The sequence below is a fragment of the Thalassophryne amazonica genome, chromosome 20, assembly GCF_902500255.1.
Source record: "Thalassophryne amazonica chromosome 20, fThaAma1.1, whole genome shotgun sequence".
NCBI classification, from domain to species: Eukaryota; Metazoa; Chordata; class Actinopteri; order Batrachoidiformes; family Batrachoididae; genus Thalassophryne; species Thalassophryne amazonica.
The window spans coordinates 19,121,836-19,140,864 of NC_047122.1; the positions used below are offsets into that span (position 1 = coordinate 19,121,836).

The window sequence follows — 19,029 nt, forward strand, 5'->3', positions numbered from 1 at the left end:
CTGAATTTTACCTGCCCTATCCACATAGCAACAATGACAGAGAGTTGAGCATGGCAAGCTATATCAGTTGTTTCATCCACCTGCCATGCAAAAAAGGGAGCAGCCTGGATTTCATCCTTGATCTCATCAGAAACAGTGGCTGAAAGAGCAGAGATCAAGTCATTTTGGATTGCATGGGACATACCAGAAAACACAGCTGATGACTGGAATTGTGTGGCCAGGACAGAGTCATATTTAGCTAATGTTTCATTAAACTCCCTGTAATTCCCCTTGTTGAATGATTCAACACTCTCATCATGCCCCCTAAATGACAGCTCCTGAAGGCCAAGCAAGGAAGTCACATCAATAAGGCGGTTTAGGAAAGCTCTGTTTTGTTTAACTGCTTCATTATGTTTTGCCACTTGAATGCGAGCGCCTTCATTGATTGCATGCTCAACCCTGACTCTGCCCAGGCAACTTAACCTTGCACATGCACTCACATGTTCATTGCTTTTTTCATGCCTTTTGTATGCCCTGTCAAAGTTGGACAGATCCCCAAAACCCACTTTTGACCAGACAACACATCCCTGAGATGGTTTCATCAAGAGGCATGGCCAACAGTACATTTTATTTGTTACAGCACTTCCAGTCAGCCAGCTCACTGTCATACCAGGACAGCTGAAAAGACCTGTTACTTTTCCCCACCTTTTGCACCAAATTAATCTGAGGAGTTGATCTGCCCTGCTGTTTAACTCTAAGTTTTTCTTCGTAAGGAAGACTATCAAATGGCTTTGCCAAAATCCGGTCCACAACATTCAAATTGTCTGCCATTATGTGCAGCTTGCTACCTAGCTAGCTGGGACTGGAGCGAGGCTAATGTGAAGTGTGTCCGCCTGTGAGTGCTTTGTGACGGTGGAGGAGCTCAGCAGCACCCGCTGCTCGGTAGGGACAGAAACTGCGATAGAAGTCAGAAAGAGTGATAGAAGTCAGTCTCCAAACACAAGCAGCCACAAAACAACAACAACAAAAAACACCAGAAATAGAAGCTCGATTTGTCGCTAGTCATTTTTAATAAAGAAAATGCCGCTAAGATGATTAGGAAAGTCTCCAGTTCAACTCAGAACAGAATGAAAATTAAAAAATGCTCCCACGGATGTTTACACCAAAAGATCGCTGATTCGCTCATTTTGCTGTCAATCAAAAAGGGATTCAGCCTCAGACAGATCATCCAATCATCATGCAGAAGCTGAGCATCGGGGCCAGCCGAGACCCGCCCACTGCCCCATAGACCCCCAGAGACGCTGAGCGTCCGATGGACGGGACAAAGCCCAGCATTTATCCAATGACTCGTCTCGTTTCGCTGCACTCTTTGCTTCGCTATTGAACTCTGTGGACGCTCAGCGTCCACACTGTTTAAAGCACTGTGAAGCTGTGGGTTTGAGTGAGAGGAAAGCCGCGTTGTTACCAGTGATAAGAAGCTGATTCTGAACAAAAGTTGAGCGCGCTTTAGCACATATTTAGTCAATGACATGTACACACAACAGTATATATTTGATCACTTATTTTTTGACATTTTAGGGGAAGCTGAGCTTCCCTTGCAGTCTTAGAGCAATCGCCTCTGCTACCAAGGTTTACTGATTTAAATTAAATGCTAACAGTTTGAAAAGCCGTTTAAGTAAAATCCAGCAGTAAAATAAGTTTTACATTTAATGGGGTCATAAATGTAAATGGAAGTAAACAGACAGTAAACCTGGTTGTTCAAAATATCTGAATAAATTACTTCTGGTTTGGTATAAGTCATCCAGCAGAATTATACACCATAGTACAATAGTTTGTGGTGTAAATGTTACATCACATCAAACCCTAAACCTAGTATAGCCAGAATTCCTTGATGTAATGGTGCTATCACTGAAGTGACTAAACCTTTTCATGTTGAATACCATTTGCTAAAATCTCAGTTTAGACATGATTATTCCAGCATCTTTGTAAAGATTTAGCCAGGTGTAATGTGCAGTGTCTTCTGGAGTAGCAAATCCTAAATTAAAATTCTTAGAAATGAACCATCATCGTACAAAAACCAGGGATGAGATTGGTCAATTCGATTTTCAGAGGAAAATAAGCCAGGGTCCAGGGCGGAGCCCTGGCCAGGGGGTCTGAAGCCAAAGTATTTTTGCTGTTTTAAAACATGTAAATTGCACTAAAATATTAAAAACTACTATAAATGCCAGGTGTTCATATCTATAATTCAAACTGTAAACCCTTACTAAGACCATCTACTGTACATGTGTATTTTTGTGACCAAAATATTTTTTCATAACTAGACTTGCTTGATTTTCAGCATTCTCCACTTTCAGCATGGCACACTTGTCAACAAACATACATGTATATCCTCAAATACATGTACATGTATAATCCAATGTTCTATGTCCATTGAACTGTCAGACCATATAAGGTTTATATTTAGTTGATGTGATGTCCACCTATAACACTGTCATCACGTGTATACATGTATATAATATACACACATACATGTATATATATATAATTACAATGTTCTAGCACACTACAATAACGTCAAAATATCTGTTTACATAATCCACTGACTGTGTGTGTGTGTGTGTCTGTCTGTGTGTGTGTGTGTGCAACACCGAAGAAAGGGCGGGAGAAACGCATATATAACCTTTGCGCTGATTGGTCAAAAGCTTTGTAATAACCAATGAAAACGTGCGTAAGTAATAGCTTCGACTGCGCTTCGATACCGTCTCGGTTTTTATGATTTGTTGGAGGGAAAACTACCGAATATTGGAAGTTGAAAGACTACACAGTTGCCTCCCTTACACTACATGCTCATTGTGCACCTACTTCATACTGGTCACTGTCAGCACAGCGTTACTTCCGCGTTCGGCTGACTGACAGACTTGCTGCGTCTGCAATAACAAACAAAGACCACTCAGTGTTCTGAATAGACAACAATTTTATTAAACAAAAGGGCCTGTCACAGTGGCGTATTCTATCAGACTCCTTAAAATAAAAAAAACGCTCTCTTGCGCGCGCTCCCTCTCCCTCTCTCTCTCTCTAATCAGAGCTGCGACTCTTTAACCCCTTAACGCCTGTATTTATATAGCTGTATATAAAAAAATGTTTTGTGTGTGTTTTTGCCTTTAAGTAGATGGTAAATAATGTTGAGATTATTAATTACACTTTTGCACAAAAAATAAATAGTAATTTTGGTATTTTGGTAATAATTTATGTTATAATGTTATAATAATAGTAATGGTATGTTGCAAATTTGCGACAACAGGCATACTGGTCAATTTGGTATGTTGCATATTTGAGTCAAATATTGTAGCATATATGCGACAATAGGCGTTAAGGGGTTAAAATAAACGCGCACTCGCTACATGTCGGTGCGCTTATCAAACGCCCTGATTGATCAGTCTGATCAAAGCTGAAAAGAGGTGTGACTCTAAAATAAACGCGCACTCGCTGCATTTAAAAAAATAAAAAAATAAAATTATAATAATAATAATGTTAAATGACTGTTTTTGAGCCGCACCACACCATGCAGCAGAGCGCACTTCCACAGAGGCAGAAAATAGCACTGAAACTGGTGCAGCATGGCACACGCGACTGTGTTCACACATTAAAACGCAAACACACGCAGCTGCAAGTATGAACGAACACTGTTAAAGGCTGAGTACGCGCGTATTTTGGCCGTATTTAAATGAAACAACGCTGTAATGAGCAGCTCTATGAATACGCCACTGTGAAAGCCCCTAAAGGTACTCCTGGCATTCTTTTTTTTTTTGCAATCTTAACCCCCTAAAATTTTCTCAACAGATTTGGACGTTTCACAAAATCGACCCCCGGGACTGTCAAATCCCCGGAAAAATGTCATCCCTGAAAAACGTCAATGAAAAAATGTTTTTTTTACTGTTGACTCAGCCAGAAATGACAAATTATGATACAATCACATAAGTGAAAATGTTTACTGCAACTAAAAGAAGAGAAAACACCCCCCCCCCCCAAAAAATAAAAAAAATAAATACATAAATCTGTGCAACACAAACAATACAAAAGTTCCATGTGTCTATAGTCCTGGGGTGGGGGCACAGGACACGCCCCGGTCATGCATCGCATGGATAAGCTCACCCAACACGTCAAGGATTGCCCGATTAAACGCAGCTTCCACCTCCGTTGCTTCTTCGGGGATCAGTCGGATGTGTCGATCACACTGAACCCAGTTCAGCTTCAACCTCAACATCGCTGAATGGACAGATTCTCCTGCTGGAACAGGCTCCTTTTACTCTTGCCTGGACAATAATGAAGGCAGAAATGGGAAGTGATTAACAAAAGCAAGTTTTAAAAAATTATATATATATACATACACATACGTGCGTACATAACCCCCCCCCCCCAAAAAAAAAACAAGAATGGTAATTTCTATATGATCATTCTCCAGACTTTCAGTTATCTTGGTCACATTGCATAAAAGTAATGTTTTTTTCAAAATTTTGCTCCAACAAATCAGACCATTTGGAGTATAATTTCAAAGAACCTGACTTTTATGCAAAGCAACTAAGATAACTGAAATTTTGGAAAAGGTTCATATATATATATATATATACACACACATATATATACACACACACACACCGTATTTCTGAATACATTTTGGAGCAAAAAGCTACATGATGTGAGACATTCTTACCAGTGATGACATGCTGCTGTGTGGTGCTGGACGTTGATGTCAAACCCTCCTCGCTTATGGAACTGGATTCTTCAACAAAAACACAAAATCACATGTTAAAAAAAAAAAAAAAAAATACAGTACTGGCACTAAATTAGATGTAAACTTTTGTTGTCATGCTGACTTGAGGTGTTTTTCTGTCAGAAGTTAATAGTACCTTAAATCTGAGCACAGCGTTAGCTAGCTCGCTAGTTAGTAGTCAGCTATTTGACATATTTTTCAATAAAAATTATATATATATAAAAAATAGTCAGCTAGCTCACTGTGTCTGCATACACGAGACAACGATGTTACTTTAACAAGTTTAGACTCAAAATCTTTGTTTGTTAAAGTGGGCTTCCCACCAATGGGATAAGTAACATTAAACGGTGCTTTCAAGCAGACAACAGACAAAGTCATAAAAACACTTACCATCCGTCTCTTCCAACAAAGCCATGACCGAGTCGCGGTCATCCTGCCTCCGGGTGCTCTTCGGTCGGTGTCCGTAAACAGTGTTCCTTCGGTCAAACCGTTTCCAGCCCTTACAGTCCGACCTACTCCGGTCAGTGTGGCCCTGTAATCACTTTTAAGCTTTTTCAGCTGTGTCGCTATAATGTCCGGTGAGCCGGGCGCGGCCAAAGACTGGGAGATTTTCTCATTTCGGGTCACTTCATCCACCTCTCTGTATTCTCTCCTCCGCCATTAAACACAAACGTCTGCAACTCATCCACGGACCAGTGCGAGTAAAAAAAAAAAAAAAAAAAAAAAATCGCCGTGAAACGAAAGAAAAACCTGGTTTCTGTAATGACGCAGTGATTATTTAAAAATGGCGGGTTTGATTCTCGTCTCGGACGGAGCGCTCATGACTCGTCGAGTGACGACATTCTCTGACCAATCAGTGGCCGACAGCCTGTTGACGTCACATTTTAGTATCGGCTCGGCTCGCTTGGAACCGCTCCTGAGCAGGTACTAAAAAAAGCACTCAGTACCAGGTACTAACCCTAATAGAAAAGCAAAAAAAAACAAAAACGAGTAGAGTCGAGCCGAGTAGTGCTACTTTTGTGAAGTAGAAAAACGCTTTTCTTCGCCTGCGACTCCCAATGGCGCCACCCCGCGGTCAGTGACATGCACAGTGGCTCTGGACTACAAATTTCCACTGTCGCAACAGTGGCTGCTGCCGTATTCTGATCCAGCGGAAGTGAGCAAAACTGCACAATTGACGCGGTGAATGATAAAACTGAAGCGTGTAAATTGGACCTGCTAAAATCGAGGCAGTGAATGAAAACATTCAACATTAAATCAAATACAGCAAATGATACAATTGAAATGGGTAAAGCAGAGGTACTAAAATCGAGACAGTGAATTAAATTAGCCAATGTTATATTTTTAAGACATAATATTTATAAGATTAATATTTACCATAATGTGATTTTAATGGCATCCAAATTTAACGATTTTAATTTTCAAAGGGGCAATATTAATCAGATGTTTTTTACGTCACTCATTTTCATGTTTAGTACTTCACACCTTCCATTTTTATCAAGTCCAGTTTTACCCTTTTGATTTTTTAACCACATTCAATATTTACTGCTTTCACTTTTAACCACATTAATTGTTTTACTGCTTTCATTTTCACCACATTCAAAGTTTTACTGCTTTCATTTTTACCACAATCTATGTTTTACTGCGTTCATATTTACCACATTCAATATTTAAATTAATTTTCATCACTTTGACCCTTCATACACATGTGCAGCCACAGAGTCTAAAAGTCCAGAACGCAAAAAAAAAAAAAAAGAGCATTCTTAATTATTTTCTAAGCATCTGCTCCGCTGGAACATTGATCTGAATTCATTCAGAGTAGTTGGTAGTACAAATTTAAAATTTTACAAATTTATCCGGAAACAATTAAAAATTATTATTCCCCCCCCCCCCCAAAAAAAAACAGACAATATAGGTACCCTCAACGTTTTGAAAAAATAATTTGAAGTTATAAACTTAGATCAGCTTTGTTCCATTACTGTTTTATTATTCATGATTCTGATTAGGGATGGGTATGATAAGATTTATTGATAGATATCATTATCGATTCCGCTTATCGATACCTCTTGTGAATTTTCTGTGTACTACAAGTAGGCTTTAAAGGTTTTCTATGTCAAAAACATTTTATTGAGTCTTAAAGTAAATAAATATGAAATTGGTCACTGGACTCTGGACATAAATAAACTCTACAATGGTGGATCCTTGATCGCTGGATATAAATAGAAATAAACAAAATCTGTAGTTTTTGTCAAAAGCATTTCCTTTCAGACATTACTGGCATGAATGTCTTTCCATATGTCTGAGCTGAGCTCTTGCAGCTGGTTGTGCTGCATGTCAGGATGTAATTCATAAAGAATGCAGGATGTCTCATTTTGGGAGGGAAAAAAAAACGTTTTAGTCTATTGTAGTTTCTTGTCTGTATTACAACATTTGTAAGAGGTGTCATTTTATTTAAAGCAGCAATTCGTTTAGAAGTTATTAATTCCCAATGGACTCTGTCTTGGCAGAGAGCCATGCACCGTTTGGAGCAGTGCCAATGGAACAGAGGACAATTCTCGTTTCTTGACTGCAACAAGACAAGAGTCCCAGTTAGTCACTTTAATCCGCACAAAAGTGACTCACGATTAACATATTTTAATGGCTTTGAGAGGGGTTAAGAGGCGGACTTACTGCTTGTGTAGAGAAGCGAATCAAAGAACCAATGAGCCAGTGGATCGAAGCCTTGCTTCATTGGTTCACGCTTCAAAATGGAGTCGCGCTGCAGAAACGGTTGATTACAGAGCCGCTGCAGGGTCTGTAATCAATGTAAAGGAGTGATCATTTTCCCGACAAACACCCTCAAAAACAATGGCTCCTCTGAAGGATCATTAAGCAAAAAGACAATTGATATCGGTGGATCGAATCATTTATTAACGATACCCGAAAAAGAACCGGTTCTCGATACCCAACCCTAATTCTGACAGAAGCTATTTTTTTGTTTTTAATTCACAGATAATGTCATAATGCAATTTAATCCAAGCACAATCAGAGATTTCTGACGTCCGCCAATCCGGATCACCTCCAAAATTCAGTGGAGTCTTCCATGCCCTAATATCTACCTGTGGTGCAACTTTGGTCAGAATCTGTGAAGAAGTTTTGACGTAATCCTTTAAAGCCTATATAAAGTGAAATCTTGATCCAGAATCTGGATCTCCTCCAAAATTCAGTGAAGTCTTCAATGCCCTAATATCTATCTGTGATGCAAATTTGGTCAGAATCTGTGAAGTAGTTTTACATAATCCCTCAAAGCCTATATAATATGAAACTTGATCCAGAATCCAGCTCCTTTATTTTAAAATACTATGCAAAATACTGTTTTCTTTGCTCACCAAGTTCTTGCAAAAGGAACTAAGTAGTAAAAATGGAAAGCAATGTAGTTTCTACCTCTCATTTTTCTACCATGGCTTCATAGGTAGAAGCCATGACAAATATCTGCACCTCAACTGAGACCACCAACGAGGCGCCGCTAAACTTTTATAAGCCGCCGCTCACCTTCCTGTTGATCTCGGGATAACGTGTGCTCTTGTAGACGATCCTCTGCTCGATGACCCTGCCTGTTAGCGTGTTGCAGCCCTTTATTTCACACAGCTTTTCATAAATCTTCATCATCTGGAAGAACACAGCGTGTGAGGAGGTAGAGGACAAAGAAAGGAGACAAGAGGCCAGCCTGGACATTAAACAACTTCACAGCTGTTTTTTTTTTTTTTTAATTCATTTCTGAAAGCTAAACTCCAGCCTGACCTTGCGTTTGAGTTTGTGTTCCTGGATGTATGAGGAGTGCTCCATGCCGAGTTCGTCCAAACTCAACTCAGCCTGCTGCAGCCGGTGGATTTCATCATTGTACACTTTCAGCAGGTTCTCCAGGTAAGCTATCTGAGAAAAAGGAACAGATAAGGACAATATGAGGAAAAAAACAACAGCTGTTAAGGCTTTGTGAACCTAACGTCATATAGGGAAATTGAAAACTGGTGTGTCTGTGTGTGTTTACTCTGCGGTTAATTTTTTAATGTGAATGCAAAGTCTCAAATGAATTAATGCAATCAGTATGTTGACTATATAATAGCGAAACTCGTGTGCATAAAAAAAAAAAAAAACAACCCACCCTTACTGAGGTTATTTACATGGAGCAGATAGACCTCATAGGTGGTGCCTGAATTACAGTGTTCCCACCAATGCAAATGAAAGGATAACTGTCTCAAGTCTTGCAGAGGTTTTAAGAGAATTGCAGTATTTTCGTAATAAAACAGTTTAGCATTAGTACTATATAATTGTTATTATCTGTCACTAACAACCCCAGATAAAATAAATAAATATACATCACTATCATGCCGACACTAACCTGTTTCCTTGAAGCCCTCTGTTGCTGTTTATCCACATCTGTGTCTCCTACTTTGACCTTCTTGTCTCCTTGCAGACCTGAGGTTGAAGGCTGCTCGTCAACATCTTCCATCTTTGCACTACCATCCTTTTTTTCTACCTTGACATTACCCTTGTCCTCTCTTTTGGCTGGCTTTGAGGTAGACTGGGAAGAATGTGAAGTTGAGGTAGAAGGTCCAGGCTCAACCTTGACAAAGTACACAGTTCATTGATATACACAAAGGTTTTGGAGCGAGTGGCCTGTGCACGAGTCAAGCATCGCCCCAGGGTGTTCCTGAACTCTACCGATGACAGAAAGTCAGGGGAGGCCTTATCGTGCTTGGCACGCAGGTAGTTCAAGACCTCGGAGCAGTCCTGGGTGAGGGGTGTGCAGTGATCCACAAACTGGGTGAAAGGACATAAGACACGGGGGGGGGGGGGACACTTCATTTCAAGCTTGTCCAGATAATATTCTGTTCAATGATTCTACATGGTCTAAAATTTCTTCACTGGACTATATTCTGCTTTGTACTGCATGCTCATGAACTTGATTTTCATTATTAGACAGTTTAACCAACAACTGTGCAGCTTTACCCCTGATTTCCATCTATACAATTAACAATGATCTTACCAAGATTGCATTTGATCCACATTTTAATTTTATTCTTTTTTTGCTCCTGAGATTTACTTTCTAAACTTGTTTAGGCCTCCACCTGCCATTTCACCACATACATACTATTAACATGCATCGAGTTCAGCATTTTTTGTTGTTGTTGCTGAATGTTTTACTAACTCATTACTGCAGCAGAGTATCTTGATTTGAAGGCACTCCTGGATTGAAATTAATCTTGAAAGCTTGAGTAATAGATGATCACCACAAATGGCAACGCACTGACCATGCTTTACTCACCTCAGCAAAGAGCTTTTTATTTTCTTCCTGCAGAACATGTTTATCTTTTTTTGCTGTGGCGAAAGGTGACTGGGTGATATGAGTGGGTACAGGCTGCTTGGCTTTGAGTGGAGAGACATATTTGGCCATGCGTTGGTTTGATGAGGTGGTTGTAGAGCAAAAGGTCTTTAGACTCTTCTCTTCATCATCATCATCAAGGACAACAATTTTATCAGCCATAGATGCAGGGGCCACAACCATCCAAGAAGCTGATCTCTTCTGATTCTAGAGGGACGGAAAAGAAGAAGAAAAAGCAGTGCTCATTAATGTCACACAAACAGCAGATTGCTGAACCCACCAGATAGAACATATGAAATTTGCACATGAGGCAAATATTAGCTTATGTTAAGGCCTGTATATACTAATAGTACGCATATATCCACATTGCATTTAATAATTACTAACTATTAATTGGTTGCTATTTGCATTCTGGCTCATCGCCACAGAGGTACAATGCAGTACAGATCCACATTGGCGGAACTAGGTACACACAAAGCAGAATGTCTGCTCATTTTTGTTCATAGAAGTGTTAATAAAATGTCCAAAAAGACAGAATTTTTTTTTCACCTAACCAACTTGTTCACATCATATTTTTATTTAATCCATAAACATTTATCGATATTCCTCTAAATGCCATAAAAACACAACAAAATCATTACAATAAGTGAATTCCATGTCAGATAAACAGATTATGGGAAACTTTCCAGATTGACCATCTTGGATTTTGCATCATACTGTTAGATAATATCTGTGCTATTTCCTTATTTTATGTTAGTGATCAAGTATTTGCCTTTGTTATTTGATTGGAAGTCTCTGAGATCTGGTTTAAAGTTTAAACACGAGTTAAGTTTCACTTCCATCACACATGCAAGTTTTAGATACAGGGAGGGCTTCCCCTATCTGTGAGAGCCAGTAACATGTAGACTAAACCACACCCACAGGCCCTGTCCCAATACCCGCACTTCCACCCTTGTGCCCCTCAAATGCGCGTTCCCGCTGAGGGGTTCAAGTGTCCCAATTCTCCGGAGAGGAGTTCGCCCCGCCCCATTTCCGCACTTGGTCTGCACTTCGGCCAAGCCCGCATCGATGCGAACTTCGCCGAAGCCGATTACCCACAATTCTTTGCTGCATGTGACGTATTTGAGCAAAACGGCGGAAAAATCTTGGAAAAAGATGGATGGCGATCGAGCTCCTGTGCCCGTGCCGAAAAAATGTCTTTTCAAGTGTAAATATTTTATTCTTAACATGTGTAATTACAATGGACGTTTGCTCTGCCATGACATTTTGGTGTGTATTTACGGACATTCGTGCGAACAATTTTGTTACTTTTTGTAGTCATGTCATAAAACAACCAATTTAACAGCCAAATAAAAATATTAATATTTATTTAAAACATTTACCGGTTATTTACCCACTCCTTTAAATAAAAAAAAAATTTAAACAACTACCTTAAATAAATGACCAATCACTAATTTAAATTTCTGAAGACAAACTCTAATAACTGGAAGTTTCAGCCTCAGATCGACTGCAGACTGTTTTCACTGCAACTGATTAACACTGAAATATGGACGTGGACTCTGCAAAAACAAACTGCTGCTGGAGTATTTTTATTGTCAGGTCACAGGTCACGTGCAGAAACACACCTCCAGTGCTCAGCAGTGTCCGTGCGCACACACACACACACACACAAATCTTAAAATATAACTGCATATATTCAATTCTCAGATTCACCTGAAATGATTTGATAAATCAACATTTCTTCGATAATGAATGAATTCATCTTTTAATGTAATTTATGAAACATATACATCGATAATCATCATCATGGTGACAGTTTTGTAAATGTGATTATTTGCTGATTTCATCTCATTTTGTATCTTTGTCAAGCTAATATTCTCACTTTTTGAAATGTTGGCAACAAATCATTTACGAAGTGATAAATAGTTTAAATATCTTTATATCCAGTCAGCTGAACATTCAAACACTGCTAGAAAAAAAAAGCAGAGGTCAGATCAATGATGCTGACTGCAAACATCATTTCTATTTTCCACTAAATTCAACTTTTGAATGACGTAAAAATAATATGACGTCACATGCAAACGACCATGAATAATTCAAAATAGGCTTCATTTAAGAATAAGTCAACTATTGTTCAATAAGCGCATAAATGATTAAACCAGATGAACATGATGACAGTAAAATAACTACCAGTTTATAAATGGTAGAAAAGTCGTTCATGTTGTCCTTCTTCTGTCCTGTGAAGAATTCGCTCTTCTACCCTGTTATCGCAGAAGAAAGTCGTGTTTAAATCGGTATATATATATATATATATATATATATATATATATATATATATATATATATATATATATATATATATATATATATATATATATATATATATATATATATATATATATATATATATATATATATATATATATATATATATATATATATATATATATATATATATATATATATATATATATATATATATATATATATATATATATATATATATATATATATATATATATATATATATTTAGTTTCACTTTCACCAACTCGGTCTGTCAAGTTAGCCAAAAGAAATTACGACGCATTCTGGTCGCGATTTCAAAATAAAACTACGTCACACATCGGCGTAAAGAGTAAAGTTATGTGACTATTGCCAGTTAAATTACTAACATTTAGAATAGCATGTATATCGAGACAGATAAAAAGCTTTTTTATGATGAAAAGTTAAACGCTCCATTGCAACGATTTAACTGTGACCTCAGAAGTTCTCTAAATCGACCGGTAGATGGCGCACTTTGTCCAGTAAAAGCCGAATTATTCTCGGTTTGGACGTTTTAAAGTTGTTTATTTATTTATTCATTACTTGTGCTCTGGTGTTCATAATTACACTTTGTCACAACATATTAAATGAGACTTTAAATCTGGTGAAATCAGTGAGAAAAAGTGGACATGTGAGGTTTGACTCTGAGAGAACACAAGAAATTAAACAAATACATGAACTTGAAGGCCCTCGTTATGAGAAAAACACCAAAATATTAAATGTTATCTGTTCAGTAAACACGCAGAAAGAGGACATTGTTATTTTTTTTTAAACTGCATGCATTCTGACACCACACACATTTAAACTTGTGGACTTGATGTGCATTCACTCATCTGCTAGACCTTATTCACTTATTTGACAATTTTTTATTTATTTATTTATTTTTGGTTTGAATGACATCCAAGGGATCCACAGAGATGTACTTTTTGGTCAGAATGGCATTCATTTGGTCAAATAAGTGTCTGAATAAGTAACCAATAACTGAATAAGTGTCTGGGCAGATATTCAATCAATCAATCAATCAATTTTTTTTATATAGCGCCAAATCACAACAAACAGTTGCCCCAAGGCGCTTTATATTGTAAGGCAAGGCCATACAATAATTATGTAAAACCCCAACGGTCAAAACGACCCCCTGTGAGCAAGCACTTGGCTACAGTGGGAAGGAAAAACTCCCTTTTAACAGGAAGAAACCTCCAGCAGAACCAGGCTCAGGGAGGGGCAGTCTTCTGCTGGGACTGGTTGGGGCTGAGGGAGAGAACCAGGAACAAGACATGCTGTGGAGGGGAGCAGAGATCGATCACTAATGATTAAATGCAGAGTGGTGCATACAGAGCAAAAAGAGAAAGAAACAGTGCATCATGGGAACCCCCCAGCAGTCTACGTCTATAGCAGCATAACTAAGGGATGGTTCAGGGTCACCCGATCCAGCCCTAACTATAAGCTTTAGCAAAAAGGAAAGTTTTAAGCCTAATCTTAAAAGTAGAGAGGGTGTCTGTCTCCCTGATCTGAATTGGGAGCTGGTTCCACAGGAGAGGAGCCTGAAAGCTGAAGGCTCTGCCTCCCATTCTACTCTTACAAACCCTAGGAACTACAAGTAAGCCTGCAGTCTGAGAGCGAAGCGCTCTATTGGGGTGATATGGTACTACGAGGTCCCTAAGATAAGATGGGACCTGATTATTCAAAACCTTATAAGTAAGAAGAAGAATTTTAAATTCTATTCTAGAATTAACAGGAAGCCAATGAAGAGAGGCCAATATGGGTGAGATATGCTCTCTCCTTCTAGTCCCTGTCAGTACTCTAGCTGCAGCATTTTGAATTAACTGAAGGCTTCAGACAGATATTCACAATTTCTACCCAATTTGCAGCTGTAACCCAATTTTTTTCAGTCAAAACCTATATCAATCATTTCCTTGGACCAAATTAATGCCATTCTGACCAAAAATAAACATAATTTTTTCTAACCAAATATGTGTCTGGACTGGACAGATATTCAGACAGATATCTGAATATGACGGTGCCTGCTCCCAGACCACCAATAACCAGTAAAAATCTATTTAAGCAAAACAATTCAAAAAGAAAAAATAATATAGCACCTTCAACTGCACCACAGACTAAAACCGTTAAATGTGGTCTATTAAACATTAGGTCTCTCTCTTCTAAGTCCCTGTTGGTAAATGATATAATAATTGATCAACATATTGATTTACAGAAACCTGGTTACAGCAGGATGAATATGTTAGTTTAAATGAGTCAACACCCCCGAGTCACACTAACTGTCAGAATGCTCGTAGCATGGGCCGAGGCGGAGGATTAGCAGCAATCTTCCATTCCAGCTTATTAATTAATCAAAAACCCAGACAGAGCTTTAATTCATTTGAAAGCTTGACTCTTAGTCTTGTCCATCCAAATTGGAAGTCCCAAAAACCAGTTTTATTTGTTATTATCTATCGTCCACCTGGTCGTTACTGTGAGTTTCTCTGTGAATTTTCAGACCTTTTGTCTGACTTAGTGCTTGGCACAGATAAGATAATTATAGTGGGCGATTTTAACATCCACACAGATGCTGAGAATGACAGCCTCAGCACTGCATTTAATCTATTATTAGACTCAATTGGCTTTGCTCAAAATGTAAATGAGTCCACCCACCACTTTAATCATATCTTAGATCTTGTTCTGACTTGTGGTATGGAAATAGAAGACTTAACAGTATTCCCTGAAAACTCCCTTCTGTCTGATCATTTCTTAATAACATTTACATTTACTCTGATGGACTACCCAGCAGTGGGGAATAAGTTTCATTACACTAGAAGTCTTTCAGAAAGCGCTGTAACTAGGTTTAAGGATATGATTCCTTCTTTATGTTCTCTAATGCCATATACCAACACAGTGCAGAGTAGCTACCTAAACTCTGTAAGTGAGATAGAGTATCTCGTCAATAGTTTTACATCCTCATTGAAGACAACTTTGGATGCTGTAGCTCCTCTGAAAAAGAGAGCTTTAAATCAGAAGTGCCTGACTCCGTGGTATAACTCACAAACTCGTAGCTTAAAGCAGATAACCCGTACGTTGGAGAGGAAATGGCGTCTCACTAATTTAGAAGATCTTCATTTAGCCTGGAATAAGAGTCTGTTGCTCTATAAAAAAGCCCTCCGTAAAGCTAGGACATCTTACTACTCATCGCTAATTGAAGAAAATAAGAACAACCCCAGGTTTCTTTTCAGCACTGTAGCCAGGCTGACAGTCAGAGCTCTATTGAGCTGAGTATTCCATTAAGTTTAACTAGTAATGACTTCATGACTTTCTTTGCTAATAAAATTTTAACTATTAGAGAAAAAATTACTCATAACCATTCCAAAGACGTATCGTTATCTTTGGCTGCTTTCAGTGATGCCGGTATTTGGTTAGACTCTTTCTCTCAGATTGTTCTGTCTGAGTTATTTTCATTAGTTACTTCATCCAAACCATCAACATGTCTATTAGACCCCATTCCTACCAGGCTGCTCAAGGAAGCCCTACCATTATTTAATGCTTCGATCTTAAATATGATCAATCTATCTTTATTAGTTGGCTATGTACCACAGGCTTTTAAGGTGGCAGTAATTAAACCATTACTTAAAAAGCCATCACTTGACCCAGCTATCTTAGCTAATTATAGGCCAATCTCCAACCTTCCTTTTCTCTCAAAAATTCTTGAAAGGGTAGTTGTAAAACAGCTAACTGATCATCTGCAGAGGAATGGTCTATTTGAAGAGTTTCAGTCAGGTTTTAGAATTCATCATAGTACAGAAACAGCATTAGTGAAGGTTACAAATGATCTTCTTATGGCCTCAGACAGTGGACTCATCTCTGTGCTTGTTCTGTTAGACCTCAGTGCTGCTTTTGATACTGTTGACCATAAAATTTTATTACAGAGATTAGAGCATGCCATAGGTATTAAAGGCACTGCGCTGCGGTGGTTTGAATCATATTTGTCTAATAGATTACAATTTGTTCATGTAAATGGGGAATCTTCTTCACAGACTAAGGTTAATTATGGAGTTCCACAAGGTTCTGTGCTAGGACCAATTTTATTCACTTTATACATGCTTCCCTTAGGCAGTATTATTAGACGGCATTGCTTAAATTTTCATTGTTACGCAGATGATACCCAGCTTTATCTATCCATGAAGCCAGAGGACACACACCAATTAGCTAAACTGCAGGATTGTCTTACAGACATAAAGACATGGATGACCTCTAATTTCCTGCTTTTAAACTCAAATAAAACTGAAGTTATTGTACTTGGCCCTACAAATCTTAGAAACATGGTGTCATTCAATGCACATATTAAACAAATATGTAGGACTGCTTTTTTGCATTTACGCAATATCTCTAAAATTAGAAAGGTCTTGTCTCAGAGTGATGCTGAAAAACTAATTCATGCATTTATTTCCTCTAGGCTGGACTATTGTAATTCATTATTATCAGGTTGTCCTAAAAGTTCCCTGAAAAGCCTTCAGTTAATTCAAAATGCTGCAGCTAGAGTACTAACGGGGACTAGGAGAGAGCATATCTCACCCATGTTGACCTCTCTTCATTGGCTTCCTGTTAATTCTAGAATAGAATTTAAAATTCTTCTTCTTACTTATAAGGTTTTGAACAATCAGGTCCCATCTTATCTTATGGACCTCATAGTACCATATAACCCCAATAGAGCGCTTCGCTCTCAGACTGCAGGCTTACTTGTAGTTCCTAGGGTTTGTAAGAGTAGAATGGGAGGCAGAGCCTTCAGCTTTCAGGCTCCTCTCCTCTGGAACCAGCTCCCAATTCAGATCAGGGAGACAGACACCCTCTCTACTTTTAAGATTAGGCTTAAAACTTTCCTTTTTGCTAAAGCTTATAGTTAGGGCTGGATCAGGTGACCCTGAACCATCCCTTAGTTATGCTGTTATAGACTTAGACTGCTGGGGGGTTCCCATGATGCACTGAGTGTTTCTTTCTCTTTTTACTCTGTATGCACCAATCTGCATTTAATCATTAGTGATTGATCTCTGCTCCCCTCCACAGCATGTCTTTTTCCTGGTTCTCTCCCTCAGCCCCAACCAGTCCCAGCAGAATACTGCCCCTCCCTGAGCCTGGTTCTGCTGGAGGTTTCTTCCTGTTAAAAGGGAGTTTTTCCTTCCCACTGTAGCCAAGTGCTTGCTCACAGGGGGTCGTTTTGACCGTTGGGGTTTTACGTAATTATTGTATGGCCTTGCCTTACAATAAAAAGCGCCTTGGGGCAACTGTTTGTTGTGATTTGGCGCTATATAAATAAAATTGATTGATTGATTGATATTTGCAATTTCAGACCGATTTCCTATATTATGCATCTCTGTGGATCCATTTGGATGTCATTCATAACAAAAAAAAACTAGAAGCACTCAGAGTGTTGTGGGCTGGGGTGTTTGGCTGGTTTGGTTTTTGTTTTCTGTTTCTCCCTCCAGGTGGTATGCATTCAGGACTGAGTGGCTGAGCATCAGGACCTCACCCTGAACACCTGAGGCTTGTTATCACATGCAGGTCATCAGGACTCACAGCTGTGGTGTATTTTGTCTTAATCAGAGATTGCTGCATTTAAACCTTGAATGCACAGTGTGTGATTGCCAGAGACTCGACCTTGTGAGCAGATGTGTGAGATCGACGTCAGGAGAACAATCTCACCATCACGGATGCAGAGACCGCTCCAGGTTTGACGCCACAGTCTGTGAAGGAGGATTGGGTGAGGTCTCACGCTCTTCAGCACACTTCCTGAGGTAATTGGGTTTCGGTGACTTTTATGAAGTAATGACAGTGGATTCGGTGTCCCTCACACCTTGTGTTAGTGAGCTGTCACGTTATGCTAATTGTCTAATCAGCTTCTGCTGCAGTGGAGATTTGAACTGAGTTGTTCCGTGCCTGCAGGGTAAGAAGCTGATGTATAGCTTTAAGCCAGGAAGTGTTTGCTGATTGCGTGCACCTTTGAGTTGTGTCTCTCTGTGTGGAGTTGGACTCACCTCATGTTTTCTTTCTTCACAGACTTGGTTTGTCGCTGCCACCTGGGGGGTGTCGGCGGGGTCCCTGGGTCCGAACTGCTGTGGCTCCGGACCGTTTGCGCTGCTGAGAGCGCGCCGTGTTTTCACCTCACCAGACCGCGGACTGTTTAGTTGTTTAGCATCACTCACTGTTATGTTTATTAAATTCTGTTATCCTTTGAACCGTGCTCTGCTTATTTCATGCTTGGTCCTTCAAACGCTGGGTCGGTTCTCCGACCGCGTCCGAAACATAACAGTAGTCTCTGGCCACACACTGGACCAGCGGAAGCAGAGACGGTATTTTTGCCGGGAAGGCTGCAGCAGATGTTGGAGCTGATCCGGGATCAGTTGCGGGTGCACTCCGCCCGGGTTATGCGCGTTGGTGCGCGCATGGCGGAGTTTACAGCTTGGGTCGCATCGCACCCCGCTGTTACAGCTGTAGCCCCGTCTCCTCCCGTGCAGCGGGCTCCGACGCCTGTTGTAGCAGCCCCGGTGGTATTTAGTTTGCACGTTAAGTTGTTTGGTATAACCTGCTGTCGTTTGCAGCAGTGTGTATTGG

At 39.4% G+C, this 19,029-nt stretch overlaps 1 protein-coding gene across 1 annotated transcript in view; it reads right to left on the reverse strand.

Annotated features, from left to right (window-relative positions):
• LOC117501364 (death domain-associated protein 6-like) overlaps positions 1–12,383 on the reverse strand; it is a 49,912-nt gene extending 37,529 nt beyond the window's left edge. Inside the window, 6 exon segments of the mRNA XM_034160225.1 lie at positions 8,282–8,398; positions 8,531–8,662; positions 9,129–9,361; positions 9,364–9,550; positions 10,056–10,319; positions 12,303–12,383. Of these exon segments, the coding sequence (XP_034016116.1) occupies positions 8,282–8,398; positions 8,531–8,662; positions 9,129–9,361; positions 9,364–9,550; positions 10,056–10,319; positions 12,303–12,332 (963 nt within the window). The 5' untranslated portion in view covers positions 12,333–12,383.
• Positions 12,384–19,029: the final 6,646 nt, after the last annotated feature.